This window comes from Lipophrys pholis (assembly GCF_963383615.2).
Source record: "Lipophrys pholis genome assembly, chromosome: 16".
Lineage (NCBI taxonomy): Eukaryota > Metazoa > Chordata > Actinopteri > Blenniiformes > Blenniidae > Lipophrys > Lipophrys pholis.
In genome coordinates this window covers 14157032-14175987 of record NC_137634.1, presented here as the reverse complement: position 1 = coordinate 14175987, position 18956 = coordinate 14157032, and the positions used below count along the sequence as shown (strand labels likewise).

General features: G+C 39.3%; 5 protein-coding genes across 7 annotated transcripts; all 5 read left to right on the top strand.

The window, feature by feature from the left end:
• Positions 1–779: 779 nt before the first annotated feature.
• On the top strand, positions 780–3544 carry LOC308122077 (uncharacterized protein). Its single transcript, XM_080483702.1, has 5 exons — positions 780–888; positions 978–1664; positions 1761–1886; positions 1974–2017; positions 2143–3544. The coding sequence occupies exons 1-5, from the start codon at positions 834–836 to the stop codon at positions 2260–2262; spliced, it is 1032 nt and encodes a 343-aa protein (XP_080339828.1). The 5' UTR covers positions 780–833; the 3' UTR covers positions 2263–3544.
• A 2008-nt stretch (positions 3545–5552) lies between these two features.
• LOC308122287 (uncharacterized protein) lies at positions 5553–7659 on the top strand. Its single transcript, XM_080484030.1, has 5 exons — positions 5553–5625; positions 5713–6417; positions 6493–6618; positions 6705–6736; positions 6821–7659. The coding sequence occupies exons 1-5, from the start codon at positions 5571–5573 to the stop codon at positions 6938–6940; spliced, it is 1038 nt and encodes a 345-aa protein (XP_080340156.1). The 5' UTR covers positions 5553–5570; the 3' UTR covers positions 6941–7659.
• Positions 7660–8549: 890 nt separating this feature from the next.
• LOC308121498 (uncharacterized protein) lies at positions 8550–10979 on the top strand. The gene is made up of 5 exons (XM_080482756.1): positions 8550–8628; positions 8716–9441; positions 9509–9610; positions 9693–9736; positions 9837–10979. Exons 1-5 carry the CDS (start codon positions 8577–8579, stop codon positions 9951–9953), a joined length of 1041 nt encoding a protein of 346 aa, XP_080338882.1. The 5' UTR covers positions 8550–8576; the 3' UTR covers positions 9954–10979.
• Positions 10980–12177: 1198 nt separating this feature from the next.
• On the top strand, positions 12178–14692 carry LOC308122256 (signal-regulatory protein beta-2-like). Of its 2 annotated transcripts, none has more exons than XM_080483979.1 (6): positions 12178–12265; positions 12356–12700; positions 12771–13112; positions 13241–13363; positions 13439–13482; positions 13592–14389. In XM_080483979.1, exons 1-6 carry the CDS (start codon positions 12223–12225, stop codon positions 13685–13687), a joined length of 993 nt encoding a protein of 330 aa, XP_080340105.1. In that variant the 5' UTR covers positions 12178–12222; the 3' UTR covers positions 13688–14389. The 2 variants fall into 2 exon arrangements, with proteins under 2 accessions (XP_080340105.1, XP_080340104.1); XM_080483978.1 differs by having other exon boundaries at positions 12183–12265; positions 13238–13363; positions 13592–14692.
• A 1404-nt stretch (positions 14693–16096) lies between these two features.
• On the top strand, positions 16097–18704 carry LOC308122067 (uncharacterized protein). 2 transcript variants are annotated; one of them, XM_080483690.1, is made up of 5 exons: positions 16097–16244; positions 16344–17021; positions 17995–18114; positions 18204–18247; positions 18349–18704. In XM_080483690.1, the coding sequence occupies exons 1-5, from the start codon at positions 16190–16192 to the stop codon at positions 18466–18468; spliced, it is 1017 nt and encodes a 338-aa protein (XP_080339816.1). In that variant the 5' UTR covers positions 16097–16189; the 3' UTR covers positions 18469–18704. The 2 variants fall into 2 exon arrangements, with proteins under 2 accessions (XP_080339816.1, XP_080339817.1); XM_080483691.1 differs by having other exon boundaries at positions 16118–16244; positions 18352–18703.
• Positions 18705–18956: the final 252 nt, after the last annotated feature.

The following is an 18956-nucleotide window of genomic DNA, read 5'->3' as shown; positions in this document are numbered from 1 at the left end:
ATTGTGGTTTTCAGCAGGATGCGTGGTTTCACTCACACAAAGAAACAATCCAATCAAAGCACCAAACACCAAAACCTCTGGTTTATTTAAAGTTTATGACCATAAAAAAACATACTCTGCAGATCACTTTTCAGTGAATTTGCCTGCATACTTTTGAAGAGAACTGCATGTTGGCTTTTGTGTGTATGTGTTTAGTTTGCGCTCAAAGAAAGATAGTTATTTTATAAAGACAGAATATGCATTCACACAGGAGAGTGAATTATTATGTTTTGTTTTAAAGCTAAATATTGGAGCTACATGTCTATGGGTTTATCTCTTGATCTCTGCAACGTTTTGGAGGAAAAACTATTAATTAATTGTAGGAATTCATTAATTCATATGCTTATTCATGCATGTCTTCTATGTACCATCTACATTACTGACATTGGACACTGGCTTGAACTGTCGGGGAAGTGTAGATACAGCACAGACAGAACATGATGGGCAAATGAAGTCAATCAAATCTGGAACATGCCTCGTCTAAATATTTAAACCCCACCACCATTTGAAACACTCAGAGTCCATATGTTGATCATATTAAAGCATCACTGTATCTTTCAATTACAACATAAGAATTAGTTTGGATCTCAACATGTGTCTTTGACTTTGTAAATCTTCTGAAATACCATACTTGCCACTACTACTTCCTGCAGTGGTCATGTGATCATGTGATCATGTGATCATGTTACACAGGACACACTGTCACACCTGGTTGGCCAATCAAACACAATATTGTCTCTGAAGAGGGAAAGAACGAGCAGCATCCTTTCACTCAGCCCAGGAAGTCGAACGTGATGGCGTCTCTGACGTTGGCTTTTTGTCTTTCTCTTCTGCTCATTGTGGAAATGGGTAAGCTTCATTTGTGACACTGGAACTTGTGATAAACCAATAGACGTTATATTTCTTTGAACGTGTTCCATTTTCTCTGTTTGCTCAAGTTTCTGGTCAGAAACGGTCTTCATCTGATCGTCGGGAGAGAAGTTTTGAATCGGCTCATGCTGGTGAAGATTTGACCTTACAATGCTTCTATGACACTCGAGTTCCTGGAAATATTTACTGGTACAAGCAAATTCTGGGACAGCGACCGAAGTTGATCATGACCCTTCGTACAGAGGACACACATTCTTTTCATAGTGAGATCAAGAACTATTCGCGCTTCAAAATGGATTACAAAGACGGCAAAGCTCTTTTGACAATCACAGATTTGCACATTTCTGACTCAGCTACATACCACTGCATATTCTATTCTTATCAAAACCTCAATTTTTCTCAGAGCGTCACAGTCAGTGTGAAGGGTTTTGGTTCAAACATTAACACATTGGTTCATCAATCTGTATCTGAAATCATTCAGCCTCAAGGCTCCGTTACTCTGAGCTGTACAGTGAACACAGGGAGCTGTGATGGAGAACACAGTGTTTACTGGTACAAAAACCCAGAGGAATCTCCTCCAGTGCTCTTTTACACCCACGGTGGCATGAATGACCAGTGTGACACACAAAGTAACACCTGTTTCTACGAACTGCCGATGGACAACCTGACTCAGTCTGATACTGGGATGTACTACTGTGCAGTCGCCTCATGTGGACAGGTACTGTTTGGAAATGGGACCACGATTGACTTTCCAAGTAAGTACATTTTCTCACACATCCAGACATTTCTACTGTGCAACCGAAACCAAACAAAAACACTAAAACAAAATAAATGCTCTTTTGAATTTGCAGACAAGGTGAATCCTTGGGTATTGGTGTATTTATTGAGCGGAGCTTTGACATTCACCATCACCTTCAGCATTTTATTGGCTTTCTCACTCTACAACATGATCAAGAAAAACAGCAGCCAATCTTCAGGTAATTTGCATAAAATATTGGAGCTAAGATTTCATTCACTACAACTCGCTTTGAAATAAAATGAAGATTACTGTGTTGCATAACCAGGTGCCAAAGAAGGATTATCATCTCCATCCACAGCAAAGACTGAGGTGACTATCATTTTAAGAAGCTGTAAAACTACAACTAAAATAACTTCAAGCACATTTGTGAACTTTCAAACTTCTGTTAAACTAAAACCAAATTACAATTAACTCTTGACATGTTTTGTTAACAGCCTTTGCAAGAATCGGACAGCCTCCACTATGCCGCCTTAGGCCTTAATAAGACCAACAGACCAAGAAGACAGAGGACCGCTATCAACAATGACTGTGTTTACTCCACTGTAAATGCATAGATATACACATTGGTTAAATGTTAAAGGCTTGAAGTAAATGTGTGTTTGTAGTTTGAATGTTGTAAGTGATGGCAGTGTAGCGAGGCTCATTTAAAAACATTCACCCGGTGTTGGTTTTCTTTGTGTTGTACATTTGACGTTGAGTGTTATTCAAAACTTCTTTAACTGTTTTGTAGTGAGCACACTGACATGTGTAGGAAGGCCAATTAATTTGTACCACAAATAACTACCTATTGTTTTCAACTAGAGGACCAACTGCTGTTATTGCTTCCTCTTTTTAGGACTTTTATGCAATTATGTCCATTTCCGTGTACAATAAATAAGGGTTTCGTAAATCGTTCCCATTAAACACATGCACAGTAGTATATGCAAGGCAAACGATGCAGGAACTAAAAGCAATCAGAAAAAGACATTCTCAAAACTGTCAAAAACACCATAATAATAAAAAATACCAGAAATTAAAAGCTGTGACAAGCTCGGAAAAAGGGGCAATGGCACTCATTTCTACAACCAGAAAAATCCTAAAAAACAAAGGTAGTTGCATCATAAGCAGTTTATTTAGTAACGGTCCAGTAAACGCATCTGAGTAACTCATACTTATAATAAAACCTTTTGCTGGAAAGTTAAGTACAGCCATGTGCCGCCCAGATCATCACCAAACCACCTTCTTTTCATTATGTACAGTGACCTTGAGTGTCTTGAAAGGTGTTGAGAAACAGAATGTATTATTATTAAGAATGAACATCCCAAAAATTAGATTGTAAATTACTTCAGCTGCAATATGAAGATGGCAATAAAAAGACAATGACACTGATCACACTGTCAGAGAAACATTGAAATGTAAATGAAATCAAGCTTAGTACTTTTGCAAAATACAGCCTTAAAAAAGATACAAGTAGAATACATTTCATTGATAATCACAATAAAAAAAATAAATGTATATAAGTAAGTATATGAATAGTGGAAAACTACATAGTTTGACTTTGAATGGCAAAAGTCGTGTCTTGACAGAATGGCCATGCAAGTCAAATTATTGCATCATGTGAAATGCATGCACTTGGTGAACTCTTCACGCCTTTGAACGAAACTCAGAGGATCTAAAATGAGATGTTTTAAAAAAAACATGTTCAACCTTTCACTCACTGCTGAGGTGGCAAACTATGGCAAATGGTTCAAATCTTGTGCATTTGGGGTGCAATCAACGGATTATTACATTTTCTATTACCATATGCTCAGTTCTGTTATTCATCCATAATATGCAAATAAAATATTGATTTTAAGCAATTCAGCTGGGAAGGTTCATTTTCTTTCTTTTATTTTTTTTAAGGCAAACTTTCAGAGGGCTCCACGAAGGTTTAGTGGTTAGCGCTCTTGTTTTTCAGACCAGTTTGTTTCTAAGGATTTCTCAATAGAGTTTGCATGTTCTCTTTGTGTTTGTGAGTTTATCCAGGGTGCTCCCTCAGTCCTAAAACGGGTGACTATGAATTATCCATGGAGAGGAATATGAGAGTGATTGACTGCCTTTCCGTGACAGACTGTTGATCCATGGTGATGGAGGATTGATTAAGTTTCATAGAGGATAAAATATATTAGTTTCCTTGGGTGTGTACTAACTTGTGCAGAATTGTACCTGAAATACTTGAACTGATCACCGAAGGAAACCGCCCATTAAAACTAAGCAGTTGTAATGTTTATAGCTAGCTTATCGACCTTGAATTTAAAATTTTCAGTTACCTTGAGGTATACAACTAATATAAGAAAAAGAAAAATAGGATGGTGGACATCAAACAATGTGATGACTTCTGTTAAGTTGCTGTAGTAACCTAAGTATTGTCACAAACGTGATGAACTACGTTTTGGACAAAAGTAGTTTACAAAGAGTTTATTTTATCACAAAAAGTCGGAGGTGTGGAATCCATTAGGGCGAGGCTAGAGTAGGATCCAAAAACAGGCAAAGTCCCAAAACACGAGCAACTCGGGACACACTAGGGACATACCTTGGGAGTCTGCGGGATGTCTCTGCGCGAGACAAACTTAACGATCCAGCAGTGAATCAGCAGGAGAGGGAGGTACAAATAGAGAGTCATGGGCACATGGAGGAGAAGACAATTGGATAATTGGAAACACAAAGGAGCAGCAGACACAACAACACGTCACAAGCACACATACACACCAAGACACCCAGAACCAATTAACAAACACAAAGACACATGGGAGACAGACACTGACTTCACAGGGATCAGATTGAAGAAACGGACATGCGGATGCAGACGTGACAAGTATATTTGAACTAGTTCTGTTCATTTTCACCCGACCTCAACTTAAGCATCCATTATTGTCTGAATATATCCTTCAATGTGCTTTGCTATTTAAGGAAACAGATATCAAAGCAGATGTAGATGAAGCTGTGCTCATGCTTCCTATATGACACCTAAAGGGGACATTACCAATGAGTTAATCACTAAAACACTGTAATAGAAATGTTTCAAATCAGGTGCAATGAATTATGCTGAACTCTATTATATATGCCACTGTATCTGTCTTATATTAATGCGTTTCAGAGTCAGATAATAATGTATGTGCACAAAGGGTTCAATAAAATACCAGACATGAAGAACAAGTTACAGTCAGTGTGAATCAGTAAACAGACCGATAGAAAGTCCATCTACCAGAGATCCTCGCCTGTGTACACTGGGACCTGTAAAGAAGTATTTGAACATTCAATCCCACATCTTAGGCTTTAATGAACCAATAAAAACAAGAAGGATGCATTTGAGATGAAACCCTACTTCAAGAAAAGCCTGGCTTAGGGTCAAGGTCAGACTAGTTTCCTGTTGGAAATCAGGACCAAAGAAGACTTTGAGAGTTTCACCCCACAGCAGAATGTAGCACATTTGATTAAAAAAAAAAAAAGTCCTGGAAATCTTAGTTGTTGAACTACAGATGAAGTGTAATCTGCTGTCCCTTTATTCACCTGAATTTGAGTTTTGACATGTGTCCTCACAGAGGCTGCTGCAGTGCTCACTCAAAGGAAACAGCTGTCGATCTTTTTCAGGCAACATAGTCACTCAAAATCCAGCATTGTTTGTGTTGGATAAACTTAAACAATCTCATCCATGATGATCTCTACATAAACCATCACACATACCTTCTGTTGTATTTAAGTATGCTGGTAGCACCTCCTTTTAGGAAGCACTGCTGTAGGTGTGTCAGTCTGAGCACATTTTGACCAATCAAGATAAGTCTCACCTCTTCACAAAGTTGAGAGGATCGAGGAGTTTCTCATTCAACAAAGCACTTTGAACACAATGACATCTCCAAAGCAGTTTTTTTATCTGGCATGTCTGGTCTTGGTGGAAACGGGTCAGTTTAGCTTTCTGTTCTTTATATTTGTAGTTTTTAAGTTTCGTAGGCACTGAACTGATTTCTATTTTATTTCCTTGAATGCAGCCCAACCGACTGACCTGACGCCATCTTCACCGCCGCCTCAAGAGAGAATTTTCATCTCGGCTAACGTGGGTGATGAGATTACGTTGCGTTGCGATTATAAAGACAAGGCTTCAAGGTATTACTGGTACAAACAGAGTCCGGGACAGAAACTGAAGCTCGTCTCTTCGTTCTACAAGTTTCAAGAAACCGGGACCTTTCACGATGAATTCAAACGTGAGCCACGCTTCGCGCTGGAAACTGGAAGTCAGAACAATAACTTGAAAATCGCAAACGTACAGCTTCAAGACTCAGCTACTTACCACTGTGCAAGTAGCTTTGCAACTTATTTTGAATTTGATGAGAGCTCTACTGTCATTGTAAAGGGTTCAGATTTGAACTTTCAAGCTTCGGTCTATCAGTCGGGACCTGGCGCCGTCCAGCCACAAGGCTCTGTGACGCTCAACTGTACAGTACATACGAGCAGCTGTGACGGAGAACACAAAGTTTACTGGTTCAAAAACTCACAAGCTTCTCAGCCAGGACTTATTTACACTCATGGAGGCAAGACCAAACACTGTGAGAGGAGCGCAAACACTCAAACTCACATGTGTGTCTACAACCTGCCAATGAATAACCTGACTCAGTCGCACACAGGGACCTACTACTGTGCTGTCGTCTCATGTGGACACATCATGTTTGGAAACGGCACCAGGCTGGAGTTTGAGGGTAAGTCAGCCTCTTGTAGAGTTTCACAGAAAGAAAAAGTGAACAGCTTTGTGTCATCTCTGTTTGGATTGGCAGAAAGGACGGATCGCCTTGTCTCGGTCATTTTCCTGAGCGGAGCTTTGACTTTGACCTCCATCTTCAGTGTTGTGTCAATTGTCTCAATGTGCAGGATGAACAAAAAGAGCAAAAGCCAAACTCAAGGTGGGAACTGCAGATTCTGTATAATATTTCCTATTTAGGAAATCTGACTTCTACATTAAACTCATATTTTTGGATTTTCCCAAAAGAGACTCAAGCCGGATTTCCAGCCAACTCAATGGTAGGTTTGGTAATATTCTTTATGTCACATTCAGAATAGAGTCACCCTCCATTGATTGGTCGCTGTGATTTATTTTGTCACCAGAATTCCCAAGATGAGGAAAATCTGCATTATGCTGCTTTATGGATAAACAAGACAAAAAGGTCGAGGAGGCATACGAGTGACGCAAAGGATGAGTGCGTGTACTCCAGTGTAAAGCAGTAGAGCTGGACATTGTATTTGTCATTGTCCGATACGACTTAGATTTTATGAGGTATAGCGAGTTTGTGACATCAACATTTCTATTTATGTGCTTTTGTCTTGAAACCATCAGCTCCCCTGAGTATATTTCAGCAGCCTCTCTTCTTGTTTTAATCACTGTAGTGTTTCTGCTTTCTAATAGTGAAGGCATCAACGCAACGCCTTAAATTAAGTTGTGACATTTTAGGTACGCTTTAAAATAATTCTATATTTCTTGTCACTAATAAATGTGATTACTTCTCATTATCTTTAAAAGTTTTGACCTCAGATATTGTTTAAAGAGGCAGGCCGAGAAACTCATAAAGACGGCAAACTCTGAAATCCATCCCTAAACCCAATATTTGCTATGGAGGACTTTTTTTTTTGTCCTCTTTAATATTTTGGGCAAAATACTCAAAGACACAAATCAGACACAATACGGGCAACATCTTGCAAGCATTGGTTATCAAGTCCTGCACACTTTTGGAGTGTCTAGCCATTAGAAATAAACAATTTAAGATCTTCTTCACTGATTGGAGTATTAACATTTACACGAAGTTTCAAAATAGTAAATAAATCTGAAGATTTAGAATGAAATGTGTGATGAGACGTTAAAAGATGAGGACAGGAAGATGAGTAACATAATGTACAACATTTTCAATCGTTAAACTATATGACAATAAATAAACCTTACAAGGTACATCAAACCCTCTGTTGTATGCATCCTTTTTTTTTCTGGTATACTATAAACGTTTCTTATCAGCCAGTCAACAAACTAGTTTATTCTCTAAGGAAAGCAGAGCTGTAGTCTCACATCGCTTGTCTCCCACCAGCTAATCACTTTTGTTAGAATTTTGTGCTTTCTGTGTATTTTTCAATTAAAGATGTGCATACCAGGCGGTTTAATGAAGTGGTGAAAAGATGCTTCAGGACAGACTCTAGCTCATAAACATGGTGCAGTTATCATCAGTATCAGGACTAGAAGAGACAGAGCAGCCTGCTGCCTTGTTCCGTCGCGGAAGTTCGTCCAGTACGAAGGACAAAGGCACGGATCCTGGGCTGCTTATTTAAATGTGTTCTTATTAATCAAGGAAATCCTGTGTAAAATCACATGTCCATAGGCAGTAAGCAACCCGATATAGTCAGAATTAAGTGATTTAATGTGAATTCACATCTACAGGCAAATGATGAGGGATGGATAGACATCTCTCCGTGAAAAAAAAAAGCCACAAAGGTTTTTTTATTTTTTTTGCCTCCGAATAAAAAAAATCTTGACTTTGATTTTCGACTTTTTCTGAGGCCACGAAGGTTTTTGGTTTTTTTTAGCCTCCGAATTTATTTTTTTTTTCTTCAGTGGCCCTAAAACTCTTCCATAGTAAAATAATGCCAGGTTGACCTTTAAATTTAAATTTCAACAGGCCTTATGTTTAACACCCCTGATATCGAAGATGGGTGCATTTATCTTGGTGCTCTTTCCTCTTCAAGTTGTTTTTCTCAGAAAATGGGTGTTTCCTGAACACAACAGTCTCTCTTCTGCCAGCCAATCAAACAACATCTGCACTTTTAAAGTGCAGGAAGGTGTGACATTTCTCTCATTCAGAAAAAAACCTGTTAGTGCATAATGGCAGCTTTACAGCGCTTCTGTTTGATGTGGTTTTTTTGGGGACCACTGGGTGAGTATCTCCTCATAGCTTTCACAATAAAATGTCATGTTTTCATGTGTCCAATGTGTATTTGCCTATTCTCTCATTTCCCTCCAGTTCAAACGAACAACCTGGAAACTAAAAATATTCATCAAGACAGTGGTTTTGTGGCAGTTAAAACTGGGGACAACGTCACGTTGCGATGTTTCTATTACAGAGAGATTGCAGTGAGGCATTACTGGTACCAGCAAATTTTGGGACAGAATCCGAGGCTCATCTCCACCGTCTACAAGTATCAAGCAAAGCCCACATTTCATAACAATTTCATCAGCAATTCACGCTTCACGATTGATGCCGAGTCAGGTCAAAATCACTTAACTATATCCGATATTCGTCCATCAGACTCAGCAACTTACTACTGCGCATATGGTTATTCATACGAGTTTGAAATGGCTGAGGGGATAATCCTTGACGTAAAAGATTCTGGTTTGAATATCCAAGCTTCAGTCCAGCAGTTGGAGTCTGACACCGTCCAGCCAGGAGGCTCTGTGACCCTAAACTGCACGGTGCACACTTGGAGTTGTGAAGGACAACACAGAGTTTACTGGTTCAAAAGCTCCGACCAAGCTCATTCAGCACTGATTTACACTCACGGAGACAAAGATTATCACTGTGTGAAGAAAGCCGACATACAGACACGCTCCTGTGTCTACAGCCTGCCCATACTGAGCCTGAATCAGTCCCATGCCGGGACCTACTACTGTGCCGTCGCCTCATGTGGCCACATTATGTTCGGAAACGGGACGAAATTGGACTTCCGTCAGGAGCACCCCTCTACAAAAGGTCAGTATCTTCTTCTAAGTTTTTTATTGCCACTTCCAAGCTCTTTTATATTATTGTCTGTCTGCAGATGTGGTGGCCTCTTCTGTTTTCATATACATTTTGAGTGGGACTGTCACGTTGTCCACCATCCTCCTGGTTTCCTTGTTGTGGCTCATCAGCAATGTTGAAGGTAGTTTTTGCGGTGTTGTGTACATGATGCGTGATGTGGTGAAAGTGATCAGTCATGACCAACATGTCTTTCTGTCCTACAGACATCTGTGCCAGATTTTCCGATCCCTCCGCAAAGAGTTCAAAGGTAATTTCGGTTTTGGTTAAAAAGACAAGAAGTACATTTATGTTCATATCACAGATCTTATATACAAAATGATGTACTCTTTTGTTTGAATTATTGCTAGGATGATCAAAATAATGACAGTCTGTGTTACACTGCCGGGAGAAAGAAGAAGCTGAGAAGATCAAGAGGTCAGCCTGACGACACCTGGAGTGAATGCATCTACTTCAGTGTGGAGTAAAAGATTTCTGTTTTCCTTTGCAAAAGTACGCATGGCCTTTACCTGTTTTAGTAGGACACTTAAATGTACTTAGATATTTTTTTTCCATGTAATTGTCAGTAATCCGTGCGTTTTCATGCAAATATTTCTTTTTAACGGTACAGAGAAGATAATTTTACATTTGTGTGACGCACTTGTAAATTTCATACCGGAGAAGTCCTGAAGGCCACTATAATGACTGATATATAACCGGCTTCATTTCTCTGCATTCTGGTAGTTTGGAATTTTATTAATATCATAAAATGTCTAACTGGCATCCTCACCCATAGTGAGCTGGGATTGGCTCCAGCTCCCTGAGATCCTGAACAGGATGAAGCAGTATAGAAGGTGGATGGATGGATAAAATATCTACGAGTCATAGTTATAAGAAATATACATATCATATCCTGCAAAATGCAACAGGATGAAAATAACTTGAAGGCATCTTTAAATTATTTCTAATGAATACAAGTTTAGCAAAAACATTTTTTCATCTTACTGACTTCATTGTATTAAAGTAATACACTGCCCATATTTCAATTAGAGATCAGTGATGCATCAAGAATTTGGGAAAGGTGGATCTTGAACACAGTGATGAATCAAGTTATCGTGGCACAACACCAACCGTCTTAAAATTATGAAGCAAATTCAACTACTTCCTGATTTTTGCAGGAATGAAACTGCCTAACTGTTTGAAATAAATTTTGTTGGATTATTGTTTTATAATGGACATAATGTTTATCTGTTTAACACCCAGACGCATTCACATTTGCAAATATAACGCACACCAAGGCCTTTACTGAAACATCACCAGGATGCAGCATCTGTTGTTTATCAAATATACCCTGCATTTACTGGAAACAGGGTCCTGTGTGGTATATTGTGAAACGCTTCACTTTGTCAATGTGTATTTGGTTGACAGGAAGAAGACATTGTTTTGCTGACCTGTTAAAAAAAAAAAAAAAAACACCATTGTAGATACGTTAAAAGTGATAATAAATGTATTTCAAAGAAAAGAAAAAAGGACATTTATTTTTTGCATGACAGTTTTATTTAATTCTAAGCAATACCTCATACTTAAGTATCAGACTGCACTCATGAATACTATGTACAGTCAAAGGAGCTTTATTGAGAGGATGAGGCACCAAATAGATATTGAGAAATACTACAACATATATAAAACTACCCAGAACGGCAGAATGAGTTGTTTATTTGCTGCCTTCGCGATGTGCAGTTTTATTTTTACCTGCCTACGGCTATACTAAGAAATATGTTTGAGTCCTTCAAAGCTAGATGGTTTTTGTGTGTGTGTGTGTGTGTGTGTGTGTGTGTTTACTGTTAAAAATAAACAAACTAAAGCTGATTCATGAGCCATTAAAGGTACACAGCTCTATGTATTTAACTAGCTCTTTGCTCTGTGAGTGAAGGGGCCTCACATCTTTCTACAGCCGATCCAGTGCGAAGTGACATGTACTTCACGTTTTAATCAAATCAGCTGTGGTTTGCAGCGAAGCTGCTGATTCCAGGAATACAAGCAAGCTGAAACCAAACTAAATCTCCATCACACTATTTAACCCTTTAAGCAGCAGTGTTTCATTTTATGCCTAAAAAACATCTCTGGTCAGTGAATGTGGGTTGATAAACGAATTATAACACAATGTCGGCATTTTGGGGATTTTTAGTAGTATTACACAGCATCTATGTGTTGCAGAGGCAAACTTTAAAAATGAAACCACAGAGACTCAAGACAGATGTGAATGAGGTGTTGTTTCTTGTCATCCCAGTATTAAAGCCGACATGTGATTTGTAAAATAGAACAGAAAATAGATGTGTGACATCACATTGAACTGACTTGTTAGAATATGGAGAAGGAAAAGGCCATTCCAAGAGAAAGGGAAAAAGAGTAAAACAAAGGTGGTCTTAATGATTTAAGAACATATTCTGTATATCCCATTTCAAAAAGCAGCAGTGTTTTGAAAAAAGATCTAATCGTTAGATGTCAATGTTATATGCTTGTGTACATACTTTGATATATTTGTGATGATGTGCCACAGTTTTACTGCTATACAGAGTATATAACACTTGAAATCAAGTCACTGCTGCTGCGGCCAGTCGTGTTCTACAAAGCGACCAGCCAATCAGACCAGGCAGGATGCAATAAAATGTAGGACAAGTGGTCTACTGAGGAAAACAAAGCTGTGCTGCAGCTGTTGAAGAACTGAAGAAGAGACGGGATACGAGAAGCTTCAACATGATTTGGACATTTTCTGGCATTTTTTTGTTCTGGACTTTATGTAAGTAACAATATAAAACCAATCTACTTCTAAAATGCATCGATCAGAGCCTTGACAGAACGATGATTATTTCCCGTTGTTTCATTTCAGGTGTGGCTCAGTTAAATAAAGTCTCTCAGCCCAACGCATTGGAAACAGTGAAAGTTGGTGACTTGGCAACTATCCGTTGCTACATAATGAGCACAATGTCGAAAAGAGTGTGGTACAAACTGACTGCGGAGAGGAAACTGGAGCTTGTTGCTATGCTGGATGCTCGCTACAATCGCAGTGTATTTGCTGATAAATATAATAGCCGTTACTCTGCTAACTTTGACTGGGCCAACAACCATCTGGTTATTTCTCCAGTTTCACGGAATGACAGTGGGACCTTTTTCTGTGGAATCATGCACCTGAACGACATTCAGTTTGGATCTGGGACCCATTTGATGCTAAAAGGTTTTTCTTTTATTGAATATTTCTGCTGTGTCTAAATTCATGATTCAAATTCTCCTGGTTCTTTTCCAAGGTGTAGAGGTGACCAGTGGCTCTGTCGTCCAGCTTCCCGAGTCACAGCCAGTCCGGTTGGGAGACTCGGTGACGCTCACCTGCTCTGTTCACTCTGGTAAGTGTGCAACAGAGCACAATGACATCAAGTGGCTGAAAAAGTCCAATCTCTCAGCTACGGAGACGATCAAGTTCCTTAAAAATGACAAAACCACCTGTCAGTGGACTGAGAGTGGAGAAACTACGTGCATGTACAACCTGCTCATGAGCAACCTCAGCGCTGAAGACACTGGGACGTACTACTGTGTGGTGACTTCATGTGGACAAACATTGTTTGGAAGCGGGACAAAAGTCATTTTTGGGTGTAAGTGCATTTTGCTTGGACATTGTGTTTGATAACTTCGCCAAACAGAATTCTAATTGTCTATTTTTTTACGTAAAACCTTGAATGAACTAGAACAGTTGGCTTGTCTTTTTATATCCAAATAGCAGATGACATAGACGTTCAGGTGACGAGTGCCACTCTGAGTAACTCGTCGCCCATCATCATCTTCTGCCTTTTCCTGCCTCTCCTTGGATGCATGATCGCCACGGGAATCTGGTGTCTTTCCACAGGTACCGCCTCCTGTAGATGTATTTCCAGTGTGCTCACTGAAAACAGTATTACAAAGGTTTGTTATTGTCTTTCAGGGTCACACGCAGGATCACCTGCTTGCTGCACAGCCCGTGTTGAGGTATCTGCTGTTTGGATGATCATTTGAAGCACCTTTATGAAATAACCTCAGAATCTTGGATTTGTAAATCTTACAAAAAACCCCAAAACAAAACATTTGTTTTTTCCAGGGCCACCATACGGCACACCTCAAGATCAAGAGACCAGAAAGAAGAGACGACACATGGACTGAGTGTGTGTACTTCTGCGCAAAACAGTACAAGTGAAAGGGTTAACATCTGATGAAGGACAGAATCCTGAGTGAAGTTTCCTGTGCCTGCATTGTGATTTTTTTTTTTTTAGCTATTTCTTGATGATCTGGCTCTCTCCCAAACCTGAAAGTATTGTTGGTCATAGATCTGTATGTGTGTGTTAGTGAGTATTCCCTCCAATGGGCCCGAATGGAGTGCGCCGCAACCCTTATCTGGGTCAAAAAGTGAAGATTTCTTTGGTTTTCTCATTTGTTTGCATATTCCAAAATTGTAATTTATCTCCATATCTGACTTAACTTTTCGTCTGTATTTGTTATCTCTGTTTCATCTTAAAAGTATCAATCAACTTAAATTACTCCAAGGACTGTGATATGCAGTTTTATCCACCATCTCAGTGTCAAGAAACTCATCACAAAATCAAAAAGCATTTCAAAAGCGTATAAACCTTATAAAACCTTGCTAATGAAAGATGCTGTTTTGATCTCTCTGTCGTTGCCATTTCTCAAATACCACCTCAGTAACAACACATACAAAAAAATAAAAAATCTTCCTACGGGTATCAATAAAGTTACCTTGACTTTGACCTTGACCATAGGCATCCAGCACAGCCGAGATCGCTGTTTGTGGGAGGTATTGGACTTCAAGCAAGAACCATAAAATAATCCTTTCTGTCTTGTGTTGACATCAACTGATTTTGTAATAAAGAAAATCCAGTGTACACTGTTGGGCTGCATCCTGTTTCCTGTCAATGACAGGTCTCCCTCTTACCCTTGCATGTCGCACACATGAGGGGAGAAAAAAAGTCAAAAAGAGATGAGGCATGATGAAGTTTAGCCTGTATTGTTTTCTTTCTTTCCCCAAACAGCTTTGAATTCCCCTCCTACCATTAATTTGTGGTCTTGTTTTATTTTTGGGCTGTACTTAGCATAATAGTCCTATGTTTGGGTTCAGATCAGTGCTGAAATTGCTTCTTCTTCTATCAAACTTTCGAAGCAATAAAGCTTGTGTCTTTATAATTTTAACATTTTGTGTGGGATCCATTTTTCTGTTATAGTCGCTTGTGAGTTGAGCCTTATTAGTTGAGAGGCTGTTACACAAACTGAAATTAAGAGGCCATCTAATGACTATTTTACTGTTTTGCTTTGATAAACAGGCACAGAGGTACTTTAGACTTCTGTTCTTTTACAAAGCCATTGCAATGATTGATTCTGGTGTTGCCGGTGATAAAGATATGCATTTATATGAGCATGTTACCACACTCCTATGGGGGTAAACCCATATTGTGAAAGACGGTGTGTGTTTTTTGAAACTATGAACAAAAATGAAGCATGAGCAACAAACAGTTTCTACAATAGTGTGTACCTCAGCTCATTGCTTGGTCATTTTACAAAACCTCATCAAAAGATTTAGTGGCATACAGACATGGACAGAAAATAACTTTAATTCACTAAACCTTTAAGCTGGTGTTAAATACATGAACCACATTCTACTGTGAATAAAAAAAACTTGCAATTTGTTTATAAAAATAAACTACCACACCGTCAAGTCTCAGTTGAACTGAAAATCAGCGTACAGAAGCTTTTCATAGATTCACTGTGTTAAAAAAAAACCCAAAAAAACGTTGCCTCTATTTTTACCCTTTAGATAACCAAACAGATAATGGAACGGCAGGGAGGAACCTTTAAAGTCGCCAGCTCTCGGCGTTCAGCTTATGTTTTGAGATGTGTGGTGAACAAGGTGAGAATAACTGAGCAGGTTTCCGCTGGTGGAAACTTAAGTCCTGAATGTGAGCACAACAGGAAGACTGGCCTGTGGCTGCTAAACCACAGTGTACGACCATTTTGTAAATGCAGCCATGCAGAAATCGACGCCATCTCACAGAGGAAGAGAAAATACAGGTCACCAGCATGTTACGATTGTCACAATGTCCAATGCCTTTCATTGTTTGAGTGGCTTCAATACTTAGATTTATTTATAGCCTGTTTAATTATTTTAATTACTCTCTATGAGACTCATAAAACATTCAGTAACACAAATGTGTGTTTTAACAAACTATTCAAACACAAAAATTCCTCCTCCACTTTATTTTTTTATCAGAAATTCTTCTCAAATAATAAACAGAAAAATCTTGCTGGGAAACTTTTGATTAAGCGCATCAAAGGAAAACCACAGCAAAAGAAAACGAATGACTGTTGAGCAACTAGAATCCTACATCCAGCAGTAAGACCTGTCTTTCCAAACACACATTAGACATGGTTTAACCATTGCATCCCTTTTTAATTTACACTTTCCACACAGTCCCAACGTTGTTTGGAGCCGGCTTGCCATTTCTTTTGTGATTGTCTTTAACCAAATACCACTCTCAGCTGTCTGCTCGATGTCGAAGCTCAGGCATGCGCTCTGCATGCACTCAGTTTCTAGGACACTCACAGAGATCAGCCAATCAAAGAACATGTTCTCTATGAAGAGTGGAAAATATTAGAGATTCTGTGCATTCATCACAACATTTAAAGCAGAATGGCACGTCCAAGTGTTCCTCTGTTTTTCTTATGTTTCTTGGGGGCAAATATGAGTAAGTATTGTTTGTTTGTCTGTTTTTGCTTTTTGTTTAGTCTAAAACAATCATATTTGGTCATTACAGTGTATTGCATCATTTTCTTTCTCTCTGCAGCTCATCTGACAGCTTTAAAACTGGCTTTAAAGTTTGAATCGGCCGAAGTTGGGCAGAGCGTGACTTTGAAATGCAACTGCGACATCAAAGATTTGATGCTGTGTTACTGGTTTAAGCAAAGTTTTGGACAGAAGCCCAGGTTGTTGTCCATATTCTTCAGCCACAAAGATACAGGCAACTTCCAAAAGGAATTTAGCGACAATCTACGCTTCCATCTTGATGTTGGACGCAAAAAAAATGACTTGACGATATCAAATCTGAGAATCTCAGACTCGGCAACGTACTTCTGTGCGGCGAGCAATCTATACATCTTTGAATTCTGTGAAGGCATTACTGTCAGTGTTCAGGGTTCAGGATTGACCACCCAAATCTCAGTCCATCAATCAGTACATGGGACAAACCAAACATCTCTCAACTGTACAGTGCACACCAGGAGCTGTGATAGAGAACACACAGTTTACTGGTTCAAAAGCTCTGGAGATACTCATCCAGGACTCATTTACACTCGTGGAGACAGCAATGATCAGTGTGAGAGGAAACCCAGCATACAACCTCACACCTGCTTCTACAACCTCCCGATTCAGAGCTGGAATCAGTCTCATGCTGGGACCTACTACTGTGCGGTCATTGCATGTGGACGCATCCTGTTTGGAAACGGGACGACGCTGGAATTCAAGGGTAACTACTGAATGATGAGAAATTCCTAATACAGTCTGTTCATAACATTGAGAACTTTTGCAACTATTATAACTTTTTATGAAAATACTACATCCTGTTAATTTGCGAATAACCTGTGGGCTTGAGATAATTTGAAGTCGTATTGTTGATAGAGGCATCAGCGACGCAGTTCAAAAGGAAATTATGAGGCAAGTATAATGCTGAAGTACCATTTCGAAGTGGTATTGTTGAGTGGATCGCGGCTGCACAAGCCTTGCCTCTTGGTTAGTCTGCTCATGACCTACAGCCAAGAAGCACAGAAATTTAATCTACCAGTGTGGGACTGTGTATCGGTTTGTGTATCGGTGCGTATCGGTCTTAGATAATCTTGAAACCCGTTTTCAGAAAGATGTGAATTAACATTTTTTTTCTCCTTCATTAGTTGCATAGAAATCATATCAAGAAAACCTCTGCTTGTGGCTTTTACGTCCATATTAATGTTCCTCTGAGAAACATTGTGATTCTATCACTTAGAACCAGAACACATTAAAAAGATGGCATCATTGTAGACACCAATGACCAATTGAATACATAATAAAATGTACAAATACACAAAGAATGCTGCAATAATGCCACAATCAGCTCTCAGAGGATCCACACATCCGTTTATGAACTGAATACTTATCAGGAGACAAGTTGCCTAGAGTCCAAATGGGTTAATGTTGATTTTTTTTTTTTAAAAAGGAGATATATTTATTTACATAACCAGGTTTTGCTAAATCTGCTTTGCACAATTGGTTGCATTTATGGATTTTTCACACATGGACATGTCGTGCAAGTTGCTTGCACATTATTGACAGCAGGTTGGGGTTTATTGTTACTCCCAAAGATCCACAGATTGATGAGCGTACTTCTATTGGGGTGACACCCTCTACCAGACTGAATATGAACCACAGCTCTAAGTATGATGTCTGCTTGTGTCCAACTCCTGTAGGTGAAGCTGAATCTCCTCCCTTGGTGTATTTTCTGAGTACGGCTTTGATATTCACCACCATCCTGGTCCTTTCACTGGCTTTCGCAGTGTACAAGCTAAGTAAACGACTCCAATGTGCAGGTAACTGCTCCAATCAGAAGCTGATTTGTAAAGAATTTAAGACCTTTTCCATCGGATTTGACATTTTCACATGCTGGTGTGTCCAATAGATTCCAGTGCAACATTTTGTCCAACTTCTACCACAAACACAACGGTAAGACAAGTTTCAATGGAATAAGTCAGTATTTTTTCAGCTCCTGTGGAAGGTGTCAGTGTTATCTATGATGCAAAAAATAACATTTTATTCTCCCTCAGCAGCTGAGCGAAGATGGAGAGACCGTTCAATACGCTGCTGTGAAAGAGTTCAAAGGCAAAACCCCAAGAAGGAAAACAGCCACCACGAGTGAATGTGTGTACTCCAGTATTGTGCTGTAGATTTGATGGAGATGTCGCATATACGTTATCTTCCAAATCTCTGTGTTAAAAAAGAAACGCCATCCAATAAAGGCCTTCAACTGAACACATACTTTCCTCAATCATTTCGACAAGGTCTTGAAGATGAATCAGCCACATTATCACAATGTGTTGGTGTGTATTGGGTTCTAAAGACGTTCAAAAAATAAATCCCACCCAGTGTTCCACCATGTAATAAACTTCTACTACTTTCAATTGACTACTTGTTACGAAGTTTAATCTTCTCACAACACCTCTGAGTAATTTTGGTCAAGTCTTATGCAGTGTTCAAGACGGGACGATGCCTAAGATTTAAATCTATAGCAGGTTGCTTGTCCTGTGTGTTGCCACACAAAGATGTAAGAAGTTAAATGTAACCTCGTTTCTTGTGCGAGCAAAGAATGTTTGATGAAGCGACATCCTGCGACAAACCGCAACGAGCAGGCCGAAGGTGGTTTGTTTTCTGTGCT

Excerpts from the sequence above, each read along its gene's own strand:
- LOC308122256 (XM_080483978.1), top strand. The coding sequence starts at position 12,223 with ATGATTTGGACATTTTCTGGCATTTTTTTGTTCTGGACTTTAT. Across the intron at positions 12,266-12,355 it reads TTTTTTGTTCTGGACTTTAT|GTGTGGCTCAGTTAAATAAA; the intron begins GTAAGTAACAAT and ends GTTTCATTTCAG. Across the intron at positions 13,364-13,438 it reads AATCTGGTGTCTTTCCACAG|GGTCACACGCAGGATCACCT; the intron begins GTACCGCCTCCT and ends ATTGTCTTTCAG.
- LOC308122287 (XM_080484030.1), top strand. The coding sequence starts at position 5,571 with ATGACATCTCCAAAGCAGTTTTTTTATCTGGCATGTCTGGTCTTGGTG. Across the intron at positions 5,626-5,712 it reads TCTGGTCTTGGTGGAAACGG|CCCAACCGACTGACCTGACG; the intron begins GTCAGTTTAGCT and ends CCTTGAATGCAG. Across the intron at positions 6,737-6,820 it reads GATTTCCAGCCAACTCAATG|AATTCCCAAGATGAGGAAAA; the intron begins GTAGGTTTGGTA and ends TTTTGTCACCAG.
- LOC308122067 (XM_080483690.1), top strand. The coding sequence starts at position 16,190 with ATGGCACGTCCAAGTGTTCCTCTGTTTTTCTTATGTTTCTTGGGGGCA. Across the intron at positions 17,022-17,994 it reads GACGACGCTGGAATTCAAGG|GTGAAGCTGAATCTCCTCCC; the intron begins GTAACTACTGAA and ends CAACTCCTGTAG. Across the intron at positions 18,248-18,348 it reads CTTCTACCACAAACACAACG|CAGCTGAGCGAAGATGGAGA; the intron begins GTAAGACAAGTT and ends ATTCTCCCTCAG.
- LOC308121498 (XM_080482756.1), top strand. The coding sequence starts at position 8,577 with ATGGCAGCTTTACAGCGCTTCTGTTTGATGTGGTTTTTTTGGGGACCA. Across the intron at positions 8,629-8,715 it reads GTTTTTTTGGGGACCACTGG|TTCAAACGAACAACCTGGAA; the intron begins GTGAGTATCTCC and ends ATTTCCCTCCAG. Across the intron at positions 9,611-9,692 it reads GCTCATCAGCAATGTTGAAG|ACATCTGTGCCAGATTTTCC; the intron begins GTAGTTTTTGCG and ends TCTGTCCTACAG.
- LOC308122077 (XM_080483702.1), top strand. The coding sequence starts at position 834 with ATGGCGTCTCTGACGTTGGCTTTTTGTCTTTCTCTTCTGCTCATTGTG. Across the intron at positions 1,665-1,760 it reads GACCACGATTGACTTTCCAA|ACAAGGTGAATCCTTGGGTA; the intron begins GTAAGTACATTT and ends TTGAATTTGCAG. Across the intron at positions 2,018-2,142 it reads CATCCACAGCAAAGACTGAG|CCTTTGCAAGAATCGGACAG; the intron begins GTGACTATCATT and ends TTTTGTTAACAG.